General features: G+C 35.7%; 1 protein-coding gene across 1 annotated transcript; it reads left to right on the forward strand.

Moving 5' to 3' along the window:
- The first annotated feature begins 1,376 nt into the window (after positions 1-1,376).
- Positions 1,377-19,596, forward strand: LOC306846788 (uncharacterized protein). Its single transcript, XM_079380400.1, has 32 exons — positions 1,377-1,683; positions 3,103-3,177; positions 4,090-4,125; positions 4,224-4,286; positions 4,933-4,986; positions 5,270-5,305; positions 5,533-5,556; positions 5,906-5,959; positions 6,178-6,231; positions 6,556-6,606; positions 7,885-7,941; positions 8,188-8,241; positions 9,413-9,466; positions 9,625-9,678; positions 10,452-10,505; positions 10,598-10,651; positions 10,747-10,800; positions 10,890-10,943; positions 11,209-11,262; positions 11,734-11,778; positions 11,903-11,956; positions 12,039-12,092; positions 12,178-12,231; positions 12,752-12,823; positions 13,225-13,260; positions 13,392-13,436; positions 13,528-13,560; positions 14,990-15,136; positions 16,043-16,097; positions 17,772-17,960; positions 18,057-18,134; positions 18,217-19,596. The coding sequence occupies exons 1-32, from the start codon at positions 1,612-1,614 to the stop codon at positions 18,420-18,422; spliced, it is 2,076 nt and encodes a 691-aa protein (XP_079236526.1). The 5' UTR covers positions 1,377-1,611; the 3' UTR covers positions 18,423-19,596.
- The last annotated feature ends 622 nt before the right edge of the window (positions 19,597-20,218 follow it).

Genomic DNA, 20,218 nt, shown 5'->3' on the forward strand with positions numbered 1-20,218 from the left:
TTTGTGTAATTTGTAGAAAATGGGAAATTGCGCCACCCTGCGGACATCCGTGAAACATTCATTCATGTTCGTGTTGTCACTCAGGACCATTTCATTTTGAATCAAAAGTGAAATTACTCAAATATTTGTTTCCCCTCTCAGTGGTTTTGTATTGCTTTCAAACATTTAACTTTTTTTTTTTAACTTTGTCTTATATAGATTTTAATAAAAAGGTTGAAAATGTGTTATCAGTGTTTTTTTTTTATTATTATTATTATTCTGTTTCATGTGTTAAAATGTATTAATTACAAAGATTGTGTTCAATAATTTTTTTTAGTGTTTAAATTTAGTTTAAAAGCCTATTATAGATTATTATAAGGGCAGATCCATTCTATATTATTGTTGTTATCGTTAACAAAAACTACAGCTAAAAACTAGCAAAAACATTTCTGTTAACTGAAATAAAACTGAAATAAAATACAATAGAAATATAAAATTAGATAATATTAGAAATGCAGCTATGGTGACTAAATTAAATAAGTCTAATTTGAAGTTACTAAAAACTAAAATTTAAATAAAAATTCATGAACATTACATATAAATGTTTAAAACAAATAAAATAAAAAAATGACAAAAACATACAATAAATAATATGTAATATTTAAACTAGCAATTAAAATAAATGACTAAAAACACAGTTAAAATTAACAATAAACATACACTAATTAAAAATATTAATAAATACTATGTTAGTAATTAGTAATAGTATATTAGTAATACTAAAATAGCACAAAAAAGTCACAAAATGTCATGTGTTTGACCTGTAATATAAACATACTGTATATTTATTTTACATTTCCTTTTAAATAAATCCACCCTGAGAAATATTCACTAGTAAAAAAAAAAAAGAAAAAAAAAAAGTGTGACAAGATCTTGCCTAGAATGTTTACAACTGACAAACTGACATTGATTTTGGACATTTTCTTGTCATTAGACTTTGTGAACCACTGCTAGTATGCCAGTGGGGAACTGACCTCACACATCCATTCAAAATCACCTTGAGTTCAGCAGATGTGAAAATGTCTATAGGAAAAGTTGCTTGTGTTGTACATTTTGTGGCTGCATGTCTAAACTTCCTAATGCAGATCTGAGTATCTGTTTATATAGCCTCAAAAACAAACATTCCAGTGTCCAGAAGCTCCACAGACCGTACACTAAGTCAACGACTGGATGTCCAGCGTACATATTCAACAATCAATTGAGGTATTCAGTAATGGGGGTGTGAGAAACACGCAAATGCAGCTGTGTCCAGTTGTGGACAATCATCAGAAGTCTCCGCCTCCAGCGTGTGTGATGGCTTCTCAGGTCTGTCCGGTCCTCAGTTTGTTGGGTTCTCTGAGCTCCCTGAGTTCTCAGGGGCTGGCTGTAGGGCTGGGTTACACCTCTCTCATTCCTCCCCTCCGGTCCCTGCCACTGTGTTTTTCTTCCCTGTCCTGGGCTGAGCGCACACTCACATACACACACCTTTCTTTTCCCTGGATCCAGCATCCTGGGCTGATAAGCCAGGAGAGAGGGTGGCAAGGTTTGGAGGAACCGCTAGGACGATTGGTTTTTGAATAGCGATTCTTCACCATGGATAGATTCTTGATCATCTTCAGAAGCTTGGTCCTGTTGCAGGTGCTCTGCTTGGCCTTATCGCAAGTGGTGAGTTTGGCTGTGGTTATCTACTTTTTCTTGGTGCTGGATGATCTTGAGACCATGCATTGGAAAACATTTTATGGATTGAGATGTGATTCACTCTGGATTGGACTGGATTGTCAGTTAATTTTGATGAAATTCATGTAATTAGTTCATTAGTTTGGTAGATTACCTGTATATTGGAGACTTTTGATCCTCAAAGTTGCAAGACTTTTGAGTTTTTTGATCTTCTGAAAGTTTACCCAAGTTGACAATATTGATGTCTACAACATGCAGAAACAAGAGGCCTACTATTTAGCAAGAGACTATCTTCAGTCAGGGTTATCTTTTTGATTTTGAAAACTTAAACAATTCAGATCAGTAAACGAAATGAATAAATGGAAATATGCTGAATAAATTATGAAGCTGAAAGTGAACATGAGGCAGATAAACAGAGAGAGGAGAAGGTAGAAAAGGAGAGACTACAAAGAGGCCATTGAAAATACACTGCTGCCAGAAGCTGCTATTCAAACAGAGAGAACCTGAAACTGTTCTCAGCAGAATAACACATACTTGTCAGATTTAGAAGGACCACCGCATGCGGTTCATATGCATAAAATGCAATGGATTAAATGAATGTGCATTCATTTTGAGTCGACCACCTTATCAAGTAATGCATTGAAAAACAGATGCATCTTTAATGCTGAATGGGGGAGGATCTGTGTAAACATTCCCAGCCTCTCTTTTCCCACCCTGGATACCCTGATTATTACCACAGCCTCTGCTTTTAATTTATTTTTCATCATAAACCTTGTTCTGCCTATCAAATTTGAGCACGTAAACATGTCTGAAGCAGTGTTGTTATCGTTAACTAAAACTAATAAAAGTCTTTTTGAGTAATTGAAATAAAGCTGAAATTAAATAAAACCTTCACTTAAAAACTTAAACAAAAATAAATGAAATGTGGCCTAAGCAACTAAGACTAACTAAAACGAAAACCTAAGACTAACTAAAAAAACTTTTTTAAAACAAATTAAACTAAACTAAAAAAACAAATTAAAAAGCTAATATATCAAAATATTAATAAATAGCCTACTATTATAATATTATAGATAATAGTAAAATAATACTAGTCTGAGGTCACAACAAGCATTATCAACAATATAGGCTGTATTTGTTTGTTTATTATCCACAGTTAGATGCTAAAGGAATTCACCTATTTTTGTAAATTACCAGAAATTCAGCCAAATACCATATGAATATGAATTAATAATATGACAACATGAATGAATTCTTAACATAACATTTTAGAATAAATTGCATACATTTGGCTAGTTATGTGGAAGTTAAATATAGAATGCTGTTTAGAAGCATCTGTCAGCGCATATCAGTAAACAGCCTTTAGTAAGGATTAAACTGAAAGTGTTTTAATGTGTTTTATTTTAGACCGGTCCACCCGGACCGCAGGGCCCCCCTGGTCCCTCTGGCTCCGCTGGAACTCCCGGTGCCGACGGCATTGATGTGAGTATTGGAGCCGCCTGGCTGCACCACAGGTCGAGCTGGTACAAAGACGGGCATTGTGCACCTTGTTTCATGAGCCCTGTATTCATCTGCACTACCAAAATCTTGCCAACAGAGGGCGCAAGAAATAAAAATAATCAGACAATAAGGTTCTGTTAGAGGTTGCCTCTTCCCCATACTGAGAGAGTGCTGTTGGTTATTTGATACAGTTGTGGCCTAGGCTGGATTCAGTATAAAGACACTCAGCAGGAAAAACAGGCCTGACTGATCCATTGCATATCAAAAACAGAAACAGGATCCCCCACGTTCCTTTATAAGCTCTATTATTTCAGGATATTCAGATTTTATAGTCATTAATAGTGATAAATGCATACATATATTCATCAACACATTCTTATAGTGGTTATTGTATATAGAATTCTGACACAAACTCAAAATATTGTAAATCTGACCTTATAAGAGGTCAGGGTGGAGAAGAAGCTTGTTTGCTGGTGGAGTTATACGTATCTTTTTTAAAATATATATATATATTTTATTTTTACATATTTCTTCGACATTTTAATAGCATATAGACCTATGCTAACATGCTACATTTAGCAGAGGCCACGAGAATTTGAGGTTAAGTTATATTTAGCAAGTTCATGATATAATGTACTGTACTTTAATGCATTTTTATTAGTGTATTTTGTCAGCCAATCAATAGAAGCCACTGGACTAATTTAATTTAATTTAATTTAATTTAATTTAATTTAATTTAATTTAATTTAATTTAATTTAATTTAATTTAATTTAATTTTATTTTATTTTATTTTATTTTAAATTTTGCTGTTAGTGATTTGTCTCCATACTTTATATTGGCACTGTCTGCTCTCTCCCAGTTCTCTTTGCTCATGTTTTTTCTCTGATTTACAGGGTGAAAAGGGTCCTCCTGGACCTCCTGGACCAGCAGTAAGTAGTAACGCCAGCTGATAATTATATATTTACACTACCATTCAAAAGTCATACTCAAATAACTGAGAGTGTTTGTCATGTGAACCACTTTACAGGGTCAAAAGGGAGATCCAGGTGAGCCTGGTACTGATGGATCTCCAGGGGAGGATGGCATTGATGTAAGTGACACCTACAATTAAGGACTTGCTATTATGGACTTTCATAAGGTTATAGATCAGTCATAATTTAGTTAGGGCGAACAAATTATTTATTTTCAATGTTTGTCATTTTGGAGGTGAATAATAATGTACATTTCAGCATCCTATCTCAAGTTCTCATATAATTAAAAACAAAGCAAAACTGGAGCTAAATCTCATTTTGAATAATTGCATTTGTTTTATAATGAACAATGGCATTTGAAATCATGTTCTGGTGAAGGTTATTCACACCTCCTCTCTGAAGTGCTGGCATGAGACTGAGAAAGGATATGGTAGTCCTAGACTTTCTCAGTCACATGCTAGGAAGCAAACATTCCTAATTGGATTTTCTAGTTAATCTGATCTGGAATGCCACCCCCCCCCCCCCCCCCCCCCCCCCATTTGATTGTGAATCTGGGGAACTATCTATTTATTTTTTTAAATGTTTTGTTACTGCATGATAATATGCACATGGATCTTCGCATATTACTGTAAATGTTCTGCTTATAAATGACCTGCTTAACCCTTCCCATCACCTTAGAGGTGTTAACATGTCCCAGTGAATGATTCCATATAAATAATTACTGCCTGAGTATTATTCAGAAGGCTTGTTTTTCTCTGTCTCCAGGGTTTGATTGGGGCAAAGGGTGAGAGGGGCCCTCGTGGTAATCCTGGACCAAAGGTCAGGAAATAATATTTTATTTTCTTTATGGATGCAGAGTGCACACAATGTATATTCATGTGGATCATTATTTGACCAACAAACATGCATAACATATCAGTTAATGTTTGACAGATGATAATAGAGGACAACGACTGAAAACAATATTATGAATAACATGAATATCATATCTGCTTATTGAGAATATTATGAATAACATAATCTTTTCAGTCATTGTTATTCTAAAAGTGTATAAAGAATGGAACGCATCTAATTTTGCATTATGTTTTATTGATCTACACAGGGTCAGCCAGGGCCTGGTGGACCACCAGGGCGACCTGTAAGTATAAAAGAAAATGAAAATGAATTTGTTGAACAAAAAATAATGGTGTAAGACCACCACTTGCAGTTACTCCTGCTGTTCAACAGGTGATGTTGTAGTACAAAAATAGTCAAATTCCCAATTTTTGGTGTTTGAGTATTTCTACAGATGCAATGCACTGTATTCCAGTATTAATGGACTACATTCAAGATCTGTTGCTAATCATTTTTTCTGTTTACCTTCAGGGACCTGGATTGTCTGGACTTCCTGTAAGTAACCCAGTTTATAATCTATTTTACTTTCTTAATTTGCTTCCATTGCCTTTCCTTCCTATTTTACTTGTTTTATTTAGGGCCCACGCACTGATGGTTGGTTATATAAAACCAATTAGATTTTTCTCTCTCTCCCATGCCGTTTCAGTGAGAATGATTGGTGCACTTTATCTGTTTGCATGTACTAAGGGCTTCTGCAGAGCAAGCCTTACAAAACCTTTTGAATCCTTTATGGGATATTAGCCCACTGAGGTTTTGTCTGTTCTTAGATATGACAGCATACCCTTATTAGAGTATGAGATTAATAAACAAGTATCTAATTTCACTCTTCATTATCTCATTACAGGGAGCAGCAGGCCCCATCGGGCTTCCTGGACAAATTGGGTCTACTGGGCCAAAGGTAGGTCTCACTCGAATTCATCTTCATAATAACATGACAGTATACAAATCTTTCATGGTTAAAAATGCTGCTCATACTTAACCTTTGTTACTAGCTAAGACTGTAATTTAAATAGTTTTAATTGTAAAAAAAAAAAAGAAAAATCACTCAGCAAACCAATGTAATTAAAAGGATCACTGAACTGATGCCTACTTGCACTCAAATCTCTCATCCCATAGGGGGACATGGGAAGTCCTGGAGCTCCAGGACTACCCGGACCTCCAGGAAAGCCAGTAAGTCACAGAATGTTTCATTTACTTAGCTTTGAAATGTAGTCAAACCGCAAAATCCAATCATCTGTATAAAGCTTTAGGGCTGATAATAAATCAGCGTCAGAACAGTGTAAAATGACATCTCATCTCAGAACTACTGCAGTTCTGGGTGTACGTTTTATTTCATTTTCCACTTTATTTAATTTAATTTGAAGGCAACCATTTGGGATCTGCTTCAGAACCGTATTACTTCATAATAAACTCTCCAAACATATTCCCAGCCACCTGCATTTATATCATCTTTCTCAGTGTACCTTATCTCATTTTTTCCCCCGTAATTTTCAGGGTCCACCAGGAAAGTTTTTGGGTGTAGAGGAAGGCAGCGCTGACTTCCAGGTAAAGTGATAGTTTCTCTCCCAAACCATGATGTGCCACAGCTGCATTCCAAAGTATATTTCTGGTCCCGAAAAGAAAAGAAAAGAAAAGAAAAGAAAAGAAAAGAAAAGAAAAGAAAAAAAAACATTAAAGCCTTAAACCACATCAGCCAGCTTGAAAAAGAATTATAACATTTGATTTCATGCTTAATAATTATCAAACAGCAGCATCATACAAATTTGCAAACTGTAGGACTACCAAATAAAACTATTGAAAATAACGTCTTAATGCATTTTAATTTAGTCTTTTTCACTTGTTTTTTCCCCAGTAAAAAGATATTTAAAAAATCCTTGAAATTCCTCAAATCTTTTTACTTTTTTCCAGTAAAAACATATAAACATCCTTAAAATAAGATACATTTACTTATGATAAGATATGTTAAGATGACAATAAAAATCCTTAAACTAATACAATGCATTTACTTGGGATGATAATATTTCTATATATTTTAATATTTAATATTTATATATTTTTTTCCCTGGAAAAAAGGAGAGAAAAATTCTTAAACATTTTTATATATAAAGTATAAAACACAATACACAGTATAATAAGCTTGGATTAAGTTTGAAAATATTATATATATATATATATATATATATATATATATATATATATATATATATATATAAACTTTTGTTGAGAATGTGGTTGTAAAGTTGATTTATTTTTTAATCAGTCCTATGCTGTTCATTACTTATCGTTCAAACTGCTCATATTTATTCCTTAAATCCTTCTTCTTATTTATTTAGTAAAAAACAAATATTTGTCCTCTCAGAACCAGACCTTCTCTGTATTTGGTTTCTCTCAGAGTTTGTCCTGTTAGACCTTACTGATCTTATTGATCTCAGTGTTCATAGATTTTCCTAATGAGCTTCATTAAATGGGTGCCATCAAAGGCTTCTGCCCATTAGCAACTCTCTGGGTCAAGAAGCAGAGCGGGTCCCAGGCCTGTGATCTGCAGCCAGCCTGCCAGGAGTCTGCTCAGCACTGGGGGATCACGTGGCAGACTGGTTGACTGCTTCTCCTCCGGCCTGTAGCGCCCAGCTGGAGCCCTGTTCTGTCTGGATCAATCCTTATCATCCATTTACTGAAATTAGAGGGCTGGTGGTCTGAAAAAAAATAAAAAATAAAATCCAAGGAATTTTTCACTCAGCTAAACAGATCTGACAGTGATTGTTTAGCCTACGTGATCTGGAATGTTGCACTTTTTTAATCTGATGTTGCTGATGTGTGTTCTAGTGTCCAATCAACTGTCCACCTGGGCCAAAAGGTCCTCAGGGCCTACAGGGAGTGAAGGTCAGTAAGTTAACATTTTATATTTTTCTCAAATTTCTTTGTTGTGAATTAATACAACTCAAGCCTATGGTTAAAGGGCATTTCAAAGGCAAATTTCAAAGATTAAAATGTTACTCAAGCAAGTCTGCACAATGTTTTGCATCATAGTTGTGTACATGAAATGATGAATTGACCAATCAGCATTTGTAAAACATTTTTCAAAATGGCAGAATTGAATGACTGATCATTAAATTATTTTCCACACAGGGACATAAAGGTCGCGCTGGGGTATTGGGAGATCCAGGAAGCATTGGAAAAGTGGTATGTTTTTCTTTATGATGATGCTTGTAATAATAATAATAATAATAATAATAACAATAACACTTTACAATAATATTCCATTTTATAATATTGCTTAACTACACTAACATGAACTAACAATACACTTCTAATGCATTAATCCTAATGCAATGTCATATTGCTTATGAACTTGAGCTAGCATGAACAAACAATGAAAATTTATAGTTTTATTAAATAACATTAACAAAGATTAAGAAATACTGTAACAAATGTAATGCTCATTGTTGGTTATTTTTAGTCAATACATTAACTGATGTTAACTAATGGAACCTTATTGTAAATATTAGTATTATTAGAAGTAGTAGTAGTAGTAGTATTAATAACAACAACAACAACAACAATAATAATAATAATAATAATAATATGTAAATATATATTTTTTTTATTTGAACTTTTTGTTATTTTGTTGGCTTGGCTTCATACTAATAATTGCGATTGTTCTGTTCAAGTAACCAATGGTGTGTGCACTGTGAGCACCTGTCTGAATGATAAAATGACATGAAATGCATCCCCTTACAACTTTATTCACTTCATTAATCTCATATCATAGTGTGTGACATGCAGAGAACAACAAACATACTGATTGGTTGGTAAGGTTAAGTAAACAATGTTTATTATTAAGCATCCAGGTCATGCTTTGAGGTGCCCCAGCATCTCTCCCCTAACACAGCGTCCATCAGCAGAGCAGGATTATGTGTTAATGAAGCCCCTCAAGGCATATAACTGCCTCTAATCTGAGTCTGAGTCACAGACAGAACATATTGACCCAGATGAAAGGAAAAGGGGGGCCGGCAGGTACCGAGAAGCTACTGCGCTGTGAATTAATCAGACTTAATGAGCCCCACAAGGACATTAGAATGGACTACAGGGACAGAGCAGATTTACCCATAATGCAAAGCACGACTGTCCAAGCTCAAATTGTAAGTCTTTGGGAAGTGCTGACTTTAAGATTGACTATCAAATTCAGAACTCGCATATCTTAAGTGCATAACCAAAATTGTCATATATATTAAAAATAACATTAGCAAAAAAATGGCAAAATGACAAACCGCATAACATCCCAATAATAAAAGTAGACATTTTTTTCTTCAGAATGGAAGTATCTGTTTCATCCTTGTATTCTCATCCTTAGGGTGTAAAGGGTGAGGTCGGCATCTCCGGTGAACAAGGAATACCAGGCCCTCCAGTAATGTATTTATTTCTGTGACTTTAGATATTTTATAATTTAAGCCTCTGTTGCTGTTACATCATGGCAAGTAACTGTAGCAGTACATTTTATGAAGGTCCTATAGGAGAGCAACTGTGGAATAAAATATCTGCTTCTCTCTACCACAATAACTTTAGGGTCCACAGGGTCTGAGAGGGTATCCAGGAATGGTGGGGCCCAAAGGCGAGACGGTGAGTCATAGTTCCCTTAAAATGTTACTCGTTATCTCTTTATGGATACATTAAATGTGATTTTGACTGGTCTGAGGAGATATATAAAGGGATAAAGAGCAGGTGACAGCTTCAGTTTTATTACTGTTAACTGAAACTAAAACTATGTTTTTTTTGTTATTTGTTTTTAATAAGCTGTAATAAAATAAAATAAAATATAAATGTTAAATGGAAAACTTACAGTAAAAAAAAAACCTAATTAGAAATATAACTGAAATAAAGTAAGTTTAAGCTGAATTAGTAAATTAATAAAAAAGCTGAACAGAAATATTAAAAAGCACAAAATTATTAAAACTTCAAATTAAAACGAAGACTGAAAATATAAAAATAAAAGCTAATTCAAAATGTTAGTACATAATAATAATTAGGTATCACAGGGGAATAGTCGATCTGTCTCAGGTTTGAAGACATGACTATAAATAATACACATTTAGGATATCTATAACTGAGGCTGGGCGGTTTTGGTCCATTAAATCTGTGGCTAATTTTATTACACAGTCTTTGTGTGTGAGATGAGACTATCATATTGCCAGGCGGTTAAATATAAGTGCATATAGCTTATTTGAGCTTCCCCACAGATTTGTGCGTACGGGTTGATTTGCATGTGGAACGAAAACAAACAATACACAACTTCAATTGCATTTATAGGACAGCAAATCTCCACTGACTGAATTATTATAACTTTGTTTTACAATCTGTAAAAACTTAAAAGTGATTCATAACCTCTGTGACAGGGACCACGTGGTTATAAAGGAATTTCAGGACCAATAGGCATCCCTGGACGCCCTGTAAGTCTGCAAGACTTGTTTGAATACATTTCCTTTTCATAACAGACAAAAAAAGAAAAAAGTAAAAATTATAATCTTACGGTGCATTGCAGGGTGAAGAGGGACCCCAAGGACCACCTGGAGAGCCTGGTGACAAAGGCGACATAGTAAGTATTAGTAATATTATTCACATCTATTCATCCTGCCATTAATTGGTCCTTCTACATGTTAATTTATCAAACTTTTACTGTTGTTCTTGTAGGGAGAGCGTGGAGTACGAGGGCCTCAGGGAGTGGTCGGAAAGAAGGGAGAGAACGTAAGTAAAAAGCTAGCTAATTTAAATGCAATTTAAAATACGTCTCCTAAATTTATGCTCTTAATCTTGTGATTAATGTTCTTTGTCAGGGTCTTCCAGGAATTGATGGAAAAGATGGTACTCCTGGCATCCCAGGAATAAAGGTATGGATGGCTCTTTTTCAGCTCTTAAATCAATTCCCACAGCAGCCATCATTATTCAAGAAGACACGTGACATATGTAAAGTATAATGCACATTTAGACAGAGTGAACCAGTCTTCTTTCATCCCGAAGGGCTTCATTTTATCAATGTCAATGACTGGTTAACTGTTCATGATCCTGCTTATTACACACCCAATTACTAAAGAAAAAATAAATAAAAATATATATATAAATAATTTATGAATACTGCACTGTACTTTTTTTTAGGGAGCTACAGGACAAAATGGAAGACCTGGAGCCTCTGGTCTTCAGGGAGATGCTGTAAGTAGAACTTCATAGAATTTCATTATCCTTTCCATATCATACACAGTAATTAACAGCATTAGATGTGCAAGGAACCCTTTCCCATCTTCCTCGCATCTGTCCATTGTCTTCCCTTTGTTAATCGAGGGTGATTAAAGATAAAAAAGTAAAAGTTTTACTGTATTTTCTGCCTAAAGTCCCAGTGTGACATTCTTGCCCTGACTATTTTGGAGCCTAAACCACCTTGAAATTGCTCCCCCTATTAACTATTCATCATCATCAAACATGACTCTCCTGGTGACTTGGGGTAATGGAGCATGCTATGATACAAAACATCACAACGTACCTGCGCAAGCCATAATACAGGCACCCTCGGTAGCAGGATGAGTTATTGCAGCCTTGTTCTGATATAAGCACAGAGGACAGACACGAAGGAGGTCTGCAGGGGTCACTACATTCATTCTTCAAGCAATTCTTCGTATTTTTTAGGGTTTGCCTGGTATGCCTGGAGCCAAGGGTGAAATTGGAGTTAAGGTGAGATCATGCAGTTATTTTATGAATGTCTAAATGGTTTTTGTGGAACCATACTTTTTGGATGTCTGTTCCATTTGTGCTTCATTCTGCCCTTTCAACAATTTATTTGTACTTTTGAGTTTAGGGTGAGACAGGACCCCGAGGCTTGATGGGAATGCAAGGTTCACCAGGACCTCAAGTATGTTACATCATTCAAGGTCAGTTTTACACATAATCCCAAAACTTTTTCTGGCTTCTCATTATGTTTCCTATACTTTCAGGGAGAGCCTGGTCCTCCAGGTGAAGCTGGCATGGAGGGAGTCCCAGGACCAAAGGTCAGTGGCCATCCTAATTGACAAATCATTTCATTAGCATTGAAGGAAATGCTCTTTTCTTAAATTTTCACTTCTTGTCCAATAGGGTGACAGGGGCGAAAGAGGACCAGTTGGGCCTCCTGGTATTGTTGGCTTGCCTGTAAGTTTCTTTATTAATTTTTCAGACAATTATATATGATTATTTTTCTGCAATAACCAGAAGTCAGATATTGGGTAAATACCCCAGGAAATATTGGGTAATTGTTCAAATAAATTTAAACAAAAACTACAAACAAATTTCATTTCAAACCTTTACTTGCCTTGGTAACACTTTACAATAATGTTCATTAGTTAACATTAGTTAACAACATTAGTGAACAAGAACTAAGACTGAACAATACTTCTACAGCATTTATTAATCTTAGTTGATGTTAATTTCAGCATTTACTAATGCATTATTAAAATCACAAGTTGTGTTTGTTAACATTAGTTAATGCACTGTGAACTAACATGAATAAACAATGAACAACTGTATTTGCATTAACTAACATTAACAAAAATTAATAAATAGCGTAATAAATGCATTGTTCATTGTTCATGTTAGTTAATACATTAACTAATGCTAACAAATGACACCTTATTGTAAAGTGTTACCCTTGTCTTCTCTGTTATACCTGCAGGGCAGTAAGGGAGAGAGGGGACCCATGGGTGTCCCAGGTGCTCAAGGTCTAACTGGAACTAAGGGTGACAAGGTTTGTAACCATATAAACACAGTGATTAAAACACAGTCTTCCTGTTAATAAAACCGATAGAGTGATGAGGTTTGGCCACATGGAGGCAGTCTTCACTCGTGATTTGACTCTTTTCACTAGAGGACATCTATGCACTTTGATAATTCATGTCCATGTTTCCAAATAATACCTCTCAATTCAGAATGAAATATCCTCTTATGGACACTTTCATGTTTGTTGTCCTTTAATCTACAATATCCTTGCCGTTTAATAAATTGAATATTGGCAGTAAAAGCCAGTTGATTTAATGTGCTCAGAGAGTTTATGGTAAAATAAGATATCCCCAACAATAAATTCCCTTCGCCTCACCCATTAGGGCTGACACTGAGAGATATCTGATGTACAATTGCATCTCCTTACAGGGATTCCAAGGCAAAGTGGGATCAAAGGGAGACGTTGTGAGTATACCCTCAGATAAATACATACACGTATTTATGGAGTGAAATAGAAACCATACATCACAGTCCACACATCATAAAAGATAACGACTGAAGGTGACATTGATGGATCTCACCTACTTCTTTCACAGGGTGATCCTGGTGTAGAGGGATTGGCTGGGGAGAAAGGAGAGAAGGTAAATAAGGCTGTAGTCGGATACATTTCTTTAATAGATTGGTTCCAGAGGACTTCTGTTCATCTTAAAATTGCGTCTCTCCATCTAACAGGGACAATTTGGGGAACCTGGACCTAAGGGACAGGTAAGCACAGTGTGAAGAACACAGATGATGCTAGGTGAAATATATAATTTAGTTAGATCCAGCTTTTGTAGTTTGTTTTACAATGGTGAAGGACATGACAAAGGTGTCATATTTTTATTTTAAAATACTTTATGCCGTCCCAGTTTTATGAGCACATTTAAACAAGCCCTCTGACATGTTAACTCTTGCCCCAAACAATGGTGTGGGATAAGGGCAGGACTACTTTTTTTCTACAAATGACGATGAACATGGCATGTTTACAGCACTGTTGTTATTGTTAACTAAAGTTACATGTAAATGATTAAAAATCATGCTTGTTAACTGAAATAAAGCTGAAATCACATAAAATATAAATATTACATGAAAACTTAAACTTAAACTAAAAAACTAAAATGAAAATATGAAACTAACTAAACTAAAAACAAACTGAAATAAAATAAAATAAGTTGTCTAACTGAAATAAAATAAGTCAAATTACTAAAATTAAAACTAAAACCAAAACAAATATATATGAAATCTAAATTCTAGAAATATTAAACTAATAAAAATGACAAGAGCACATACAATTACTAATATGTACTGTAAGCTAAAAAGAAAAAAAAAGCTGAAAAAAGCTTATTTAAAATATTAATAAATATAGTCATTACAAATTTTTATTAAATTAACATTAAATTGAACTTTATTAAGTATAGAAATGGCATACAAATAATGCTAATATAACACTGGTTTATGGGGCATGCTCAGGGAACCTGTTTGGAAACAATCATCAGTATGAGTTTGCTCAAACTTATTATTCCTCTGGCCAAAAATTTGACATGCAACAAGCTTTGTGCTACCAGACTAATGATTTAAATTACCATAAGACATACAATAAATACAACATGTAGATTATAAAATGTGCAAAAGTAATTTAGTTAATTATTAATAATTGTTCATGGTAACACTTTAGTATAGGGACCAATTCTCGCTGTTTAAAAGTTGCTTATAGCATGCCTATTATTAATATATTGGCTGTTTATTAGTACTAATAAAGCACATATTCTGCATGACTATATTCTACATCACTAATCCTATCCATTACCTAAATTTACGTAAACAACAACCTTTGAATTATAAAATGAATTATTAAGGCAAAAGTAGATAATGGTTTGTTAATAGCGAGAATCTGACCTTAAAATAAATGGTGACCTTTTTATGTTATGTAGTATATATACAGTATATATTTTTTGCAAAACTGATAAAAAATGTCAAGTATCGCTTATATTTCCATTATTTTTGCTATTCCATTTTGTACCACTAGTGGTAAAGAAATTACATATTTCACCTTTAAAATAATTCTTGTTTCATCTTCATTATCTTCCTATAAAACAACCAATAGTGAACATACCAGTTTCTTTATTTCCTTAATTACTGCCTCCTCTATCAACAGCAAGGTGTGACCGGCGATCAAGGGCACAACGGCCCTACCGGAGATCCCGGTAAACCAGGAGACCAGGGTCCTGCAGGCTTACCTGGTTCACGTGGCCTGCATGGAGAAAGAGGAGTTCCAGGGATGCCAGGAATACAAGGACCAACTGTGAGTGTTGAATAGCATCAACAATCCCCAATAACCATTTCCATCACGGAATTCCCAACCTACATCCCCCAACAAACAATTCCGTTTATCAGAGAACAACATTTTTGCATAAAATACAACAAAGCCAAAGTGTTGCACCAGCCAGACAGGTTGCAGTAGCATGAAGTGCTCAGCACAATAGAGAAACACTTGCAGAAAATAATAAGAACTCTTAGTGGTGAGGAAGATTGATTCAGACACCTTCTCTTTCACACTTTTAAAGGCATAGTTCACCAGAAAATGAAATAATTTACTCTACATCATGTTGTCCCAAATCCAAATGGAGATGTTTAGCTTCCCGACCTGCTCTTTTTTAAAATAATGACCAGGTTTGGTCACTATTCACTTTCATTATATGTGACCTTGGGACCACACAACCAGTCATAAGTTACTCAGGTATATTTGTAGCAATAGCCAACATTACATTGTATGTCAAAATTATAGTTTTTTTCTTTTATGCCAAAAATCATTAGGATATTAAGTAAAGATCATGTTACATGAAAATTAAATTGACTTGTAAATTTCTTTTTTTTTTGCACCCTCAGATTCCAAATTTTCAAATAGGTGCATCTCGGCCAAATATTGTCATATCCTAACAAACCATACATCAATGGAAATATTATTTATTCAGCTTACAGATGACGTTTAAATATCAATAAAAAAGTGACCCTTATGACTGGTTTTGTGGTCTGTGGTCACACATGGAAAAGAGGAGCTTGGACACTTTTCTAAATAACGCATTTTGTGTTCTACACAAGAAAGAAAGTCAAACAGGTTTGGAATGAGAATAAATGATGACAAAATGTAAATATTTTGGGTGCAAATTGACGAAGTGTGTTTTCCTCATTCTTATGATTTTGTTTTCAGGGTCGTGATGCTACAGATCAACACATCATTGACGTGGTCCTGAAGATGCTTCAAGGTGCGTAACAATCATTGTTCTTTCTGTAAATGGCTGCGATCTAAATTGGCTGCAATCAGTGTGTCAGGAAGAGGGCAGCTGTAATCTATTGAGCTAAATCTACACAATACTTTTCATCCACTGAAATGTAATAACGTGCATCATCACTCCTCAGGGACAGCTTTTCTGCCAAACACTGCGGACTGTGTAGTCTGCAGCTATTTATCTGCTGTTCAAAATTGACTTGCACAGAGTTCTGTTTTCTCTGGGATTGTCGGTCTCTGCTCTCTGGCCTTCTATTTAGCAAGAGAGCGATGAACTGAACCAGCCCATGATAACCTCTGTTGGCTCCCACCATTTCACAATGTAATCCCTCAGCCTTTCAGCATGAGATTGCAAAAAGAACTTCACTTATACATACCCACACACTCACCTGAACCGTGGGGAAGCATACGTCTCTCATTCCCCATTGAAAAATAGATTAGATGTGGAGATTTGGTCACTGTGACACCTTGAGAACTGGTCAACAGATGAATATCCACCTCTGGATTGTTATCTTAATGATATTTATCCAATGTTGCAGGACACCCAGTGAGATGTGACTGTGTGCTAAGCTAAGGTTCAACATTATTTGCAGGCATTTTTTTCTGGGTTACCACCTCCATCACACATTTTTGTATTCCACTGTGCTGCTCTTTCACTGCTGTTCTATGTAAACATGAGCTAAATGAATGTGTTTGACCTCTGCGATCATGTTAAGCCTCTTTTGCAGTATTGCTCATAAGGGGCTGTTCACACAGAATATGGTTTTCCATTCCACTCTTCTACTTTCCCATTGTTTTACTATGTAAACAGGCTAGACAGACATATTTGACTGTTGGGCTCGTGTCTTTTGCAGCATTTTCAACTTTTAAAAAACATGTTTCGAGGACCTTCCCTTTCCCCCATTTCACTGCCCTCATCTTACATTTTATGTGTGAATGGCCCTCAACACAGCATTCTAAAAACATAGAGCTCAAGTTAAAAGAACTCACATTGTTTTGATATTTAAACTTGCAATAGATGGATATGTTTGACCGCTGTGCTTTTAGCCTCGCTCCTTTGCAGCTTCTTGCGCATGTGGAGCTTCACACATAAAACGTTTTTCCATTCCATTGTACTGCTTTTCTGTTGTTTTTCTATGTAAACACATGCCAGATGAATGCTTGACCTTTGCTCTTATGTCATCTCATTATAAAGACATGCCACTCAAGTTAAAATAAGTAAAACTTTTAAGAAAAGTATCTCAAGTCCTTTTCCCCCAGTCCTCTGCAGTCTCTAGACCTTGCGGTTTTTAAATTCCACTGCCCTGCGTCTCAAGTTTTTAGATTTCACTGAGCTGCTTTTCCATAGTTTTTCTATTTAAGTTTGTGATAAATGGACATGTTAGACTGCTGCACTCACATCTTTTTCAGTATTGCACAAGGTATTCTAACACAGTTTAAAAAAACAACTTTGCAGAATCTTTACATGTTCTAAAACACAGCATTCATTTTAAAAGAATTTCATCCTTATCTTAACTGCAGCTCTAGGCTTTTTTTTTTTTTTTTTATTCCACCACCCTGTGTTTTTAGACACAAAGCATGTTCTGCATGAATGACCATTTACTGTATCTGAACTTAATCATTTTATATTGAACTTGCATTCTTCTGACAGAGAAGTTAGCAGCAGTAGCAGTGAGCGCTAAAAGAGCTGTGCTGGGTGGAGCAGGTGTGATGGGACCTCCAGGTCCTCCAGGATCACCTGGATCTCCAGGACCTCAGGGTCCTCATGGACTGCCAGGCGGCCGTGGCATTCCTGGCATGATCGGGGGCCCAGGCCAGATAGGAAACACTGGCCTTAAAGGTTAAAAAACATTCTAAATATAGATCTTGCTCTTGAGAAAATACTGTAAGTCAGCCTCATTACTGTAAACATCATCCCCATGTTTCTATTTTGCAGGGAAAAGGGGTGCAAAGGGAGAGAGAGGAGATCTTGGACGACCACATCCTGGCCAACCGGGACCACCTGGATTGCCAGGTAAATTCAAAGTCCACCTGTATAATCCTAGTTGTCCTAAAGCAAATTGGTTTACTCAGTGGCCCATCCTGTTTTCTCACAGGTCCTCCAGGTCTTGATGGTGTTGCACGTGACGGTAGGCCAGGCGAGCGAGGACCCCAGGGTGCAGCGGGTGGGCCAGGCCGTCCTGGAAAAGCTGGTCCTCCCGGTCTTCCTGGATTTTGTGAAGCAGCTGCATGTTTGGCAGCATCCGTCTACACTTCTCCCAGATTACAAGAGGCGGGAACAGTAAAGGGCCCATCCACTTAAATCAAGCCCTCTACTGGGGCATAAGAACATCTGGGAGAGAAAGAAAGAGTCAGAAAAAAAAGAAAGGGGGAGAAGCATGGAAAGAGGGGCACACAGACCTTCTCTTCAATGGACACATTGTGAGGGAGGAGGGAACAGCTGCTGCTTGATATTGTGAACTTTTGTATGTATTAGGATTGTTTATAAATGATTTGACATCTACGGAAAAGAAGTGTTAAGTTGGCAATGTCAGCCGCTGCTGCTCTGTCCAACCTCACAGTACAAAGAAATGTGAGAACATTGCCAGTGAGTGACCTCACTGATGACATCATCATCATGCGTCCTGGACTAGAAGAACTGTGAGAATGACATTCAAAACAAAGGTGCTGTTTTTGTTTTGTTTTTTCATAAAACTATCATTTGTTTTATGCATCTGATCCACCCTCCTAAAAGATAAAGGATGATGATGAGATTTTTACATGCCAGGAAATTCCCCTATAATTAAACCAATAAAAAGTATTCAAAGCTACTTTATTAATAGATTCATTTACCTTGTGCTTCAGTGAACATCTTCCCTTGCTCGAGCTGATACCTCATGTGTACATTATGTCCCTGTTTGTATTGTGCCTGTCTCCACCTTGAAGCAATGCCTTTGATCTGCTCTTCTAGGTGAGATGGCAACGTGCTCCCATTAACTTTATCCTCGATTCCATGCTGTAAATCTTTGTAAATGTGTATTAATTTTGTATGGACAGGGTGGGCTTAGAATATAAAACAGATCCAGAGTTAATGAATTTAATCAGCATTCAGGATCAAATTCCAAACAGTGCTCAGACTTTCTGGTGAAATACAAACCTGTATGCCACTTTGAACATACTGTGTGTTATGTACTTAGAAATTAACTGATTATCTTCATTAACAGACTATTTATTGTTCTTTTTTGGTTCGTCTGTAAACACTCAAGTTTTCTTGCCTGATTGTTCAGATTTACCCCAATCAATAAAGAGGACCGTTTTGTAAAACTCAATGTTCTTCTGTATCGTGAACATCTGAGAGGAACATTTTAACTTTTGAAGAACTTATTTTCTCTCCTCTGGACCTCAAACTTCTTTTTCGTTTTAATAAAATGTATTCATTCCGATGTCCTGTCCGTGATAAAATAGCAAGAATTAAATATACATGAATACTATCTAATAATAATGCCTTGATTGGCGGTACTTTTTTTTTTCTAAGCAAAAAAACAACAACCTTTTAACTGTCTCCAACCTTTGTTTAGGGATACAATCGATACATTGTTTTTTATTTCACAGGTCTGGGGAATTCTCAGTTCTGATTGGAATTCTCAGTCACAGTAATATATATATATATATATATATATATATATATACAGTATATATATATATATTATTATAAGTTCAAATGCTTGAATAATGTATAGTTATTATTTAACTGATGAACTGAGATGAGGAATGGGAAGGTCTATCAGACTGTGTTGCTGGATGCCAAAATAAACTTAAAGTAGGCTAAGTATAAAATTAACACACTAGACCAGAGGGTTTTCAATCTCAGGATAGGATCATCTTTGTGTGAGGGACCCCATCCTAAAATTTAAAAGCTAAGTTTAAAATATTATTTGGTTGCCTAGATCCAAGTTTGAAACTCCTGCACCAGATGGTAGAAGACATAATGCATAGTACACCATTTGTGACACAACTCATGTTTCTCACATTACACTGCTGATTCATATTCTGATCACTATGTAACAACATTGTCGCCCCTTTTCAGTATAAGCAATCTTATTTCTATTTCCAAACCAC

The sequence above is a fragment of the Barbus barbus genome (assembly GCF_936440315.1).
Source record: "Barbus barbus genome assembly, chromosome: 27".
Lineage (NCBI taxonomy): Eukaryota > Metazoa > Chordata > Actinopteri > Cypriniformes > Cyprinidae > Barbus > Barbus barbus.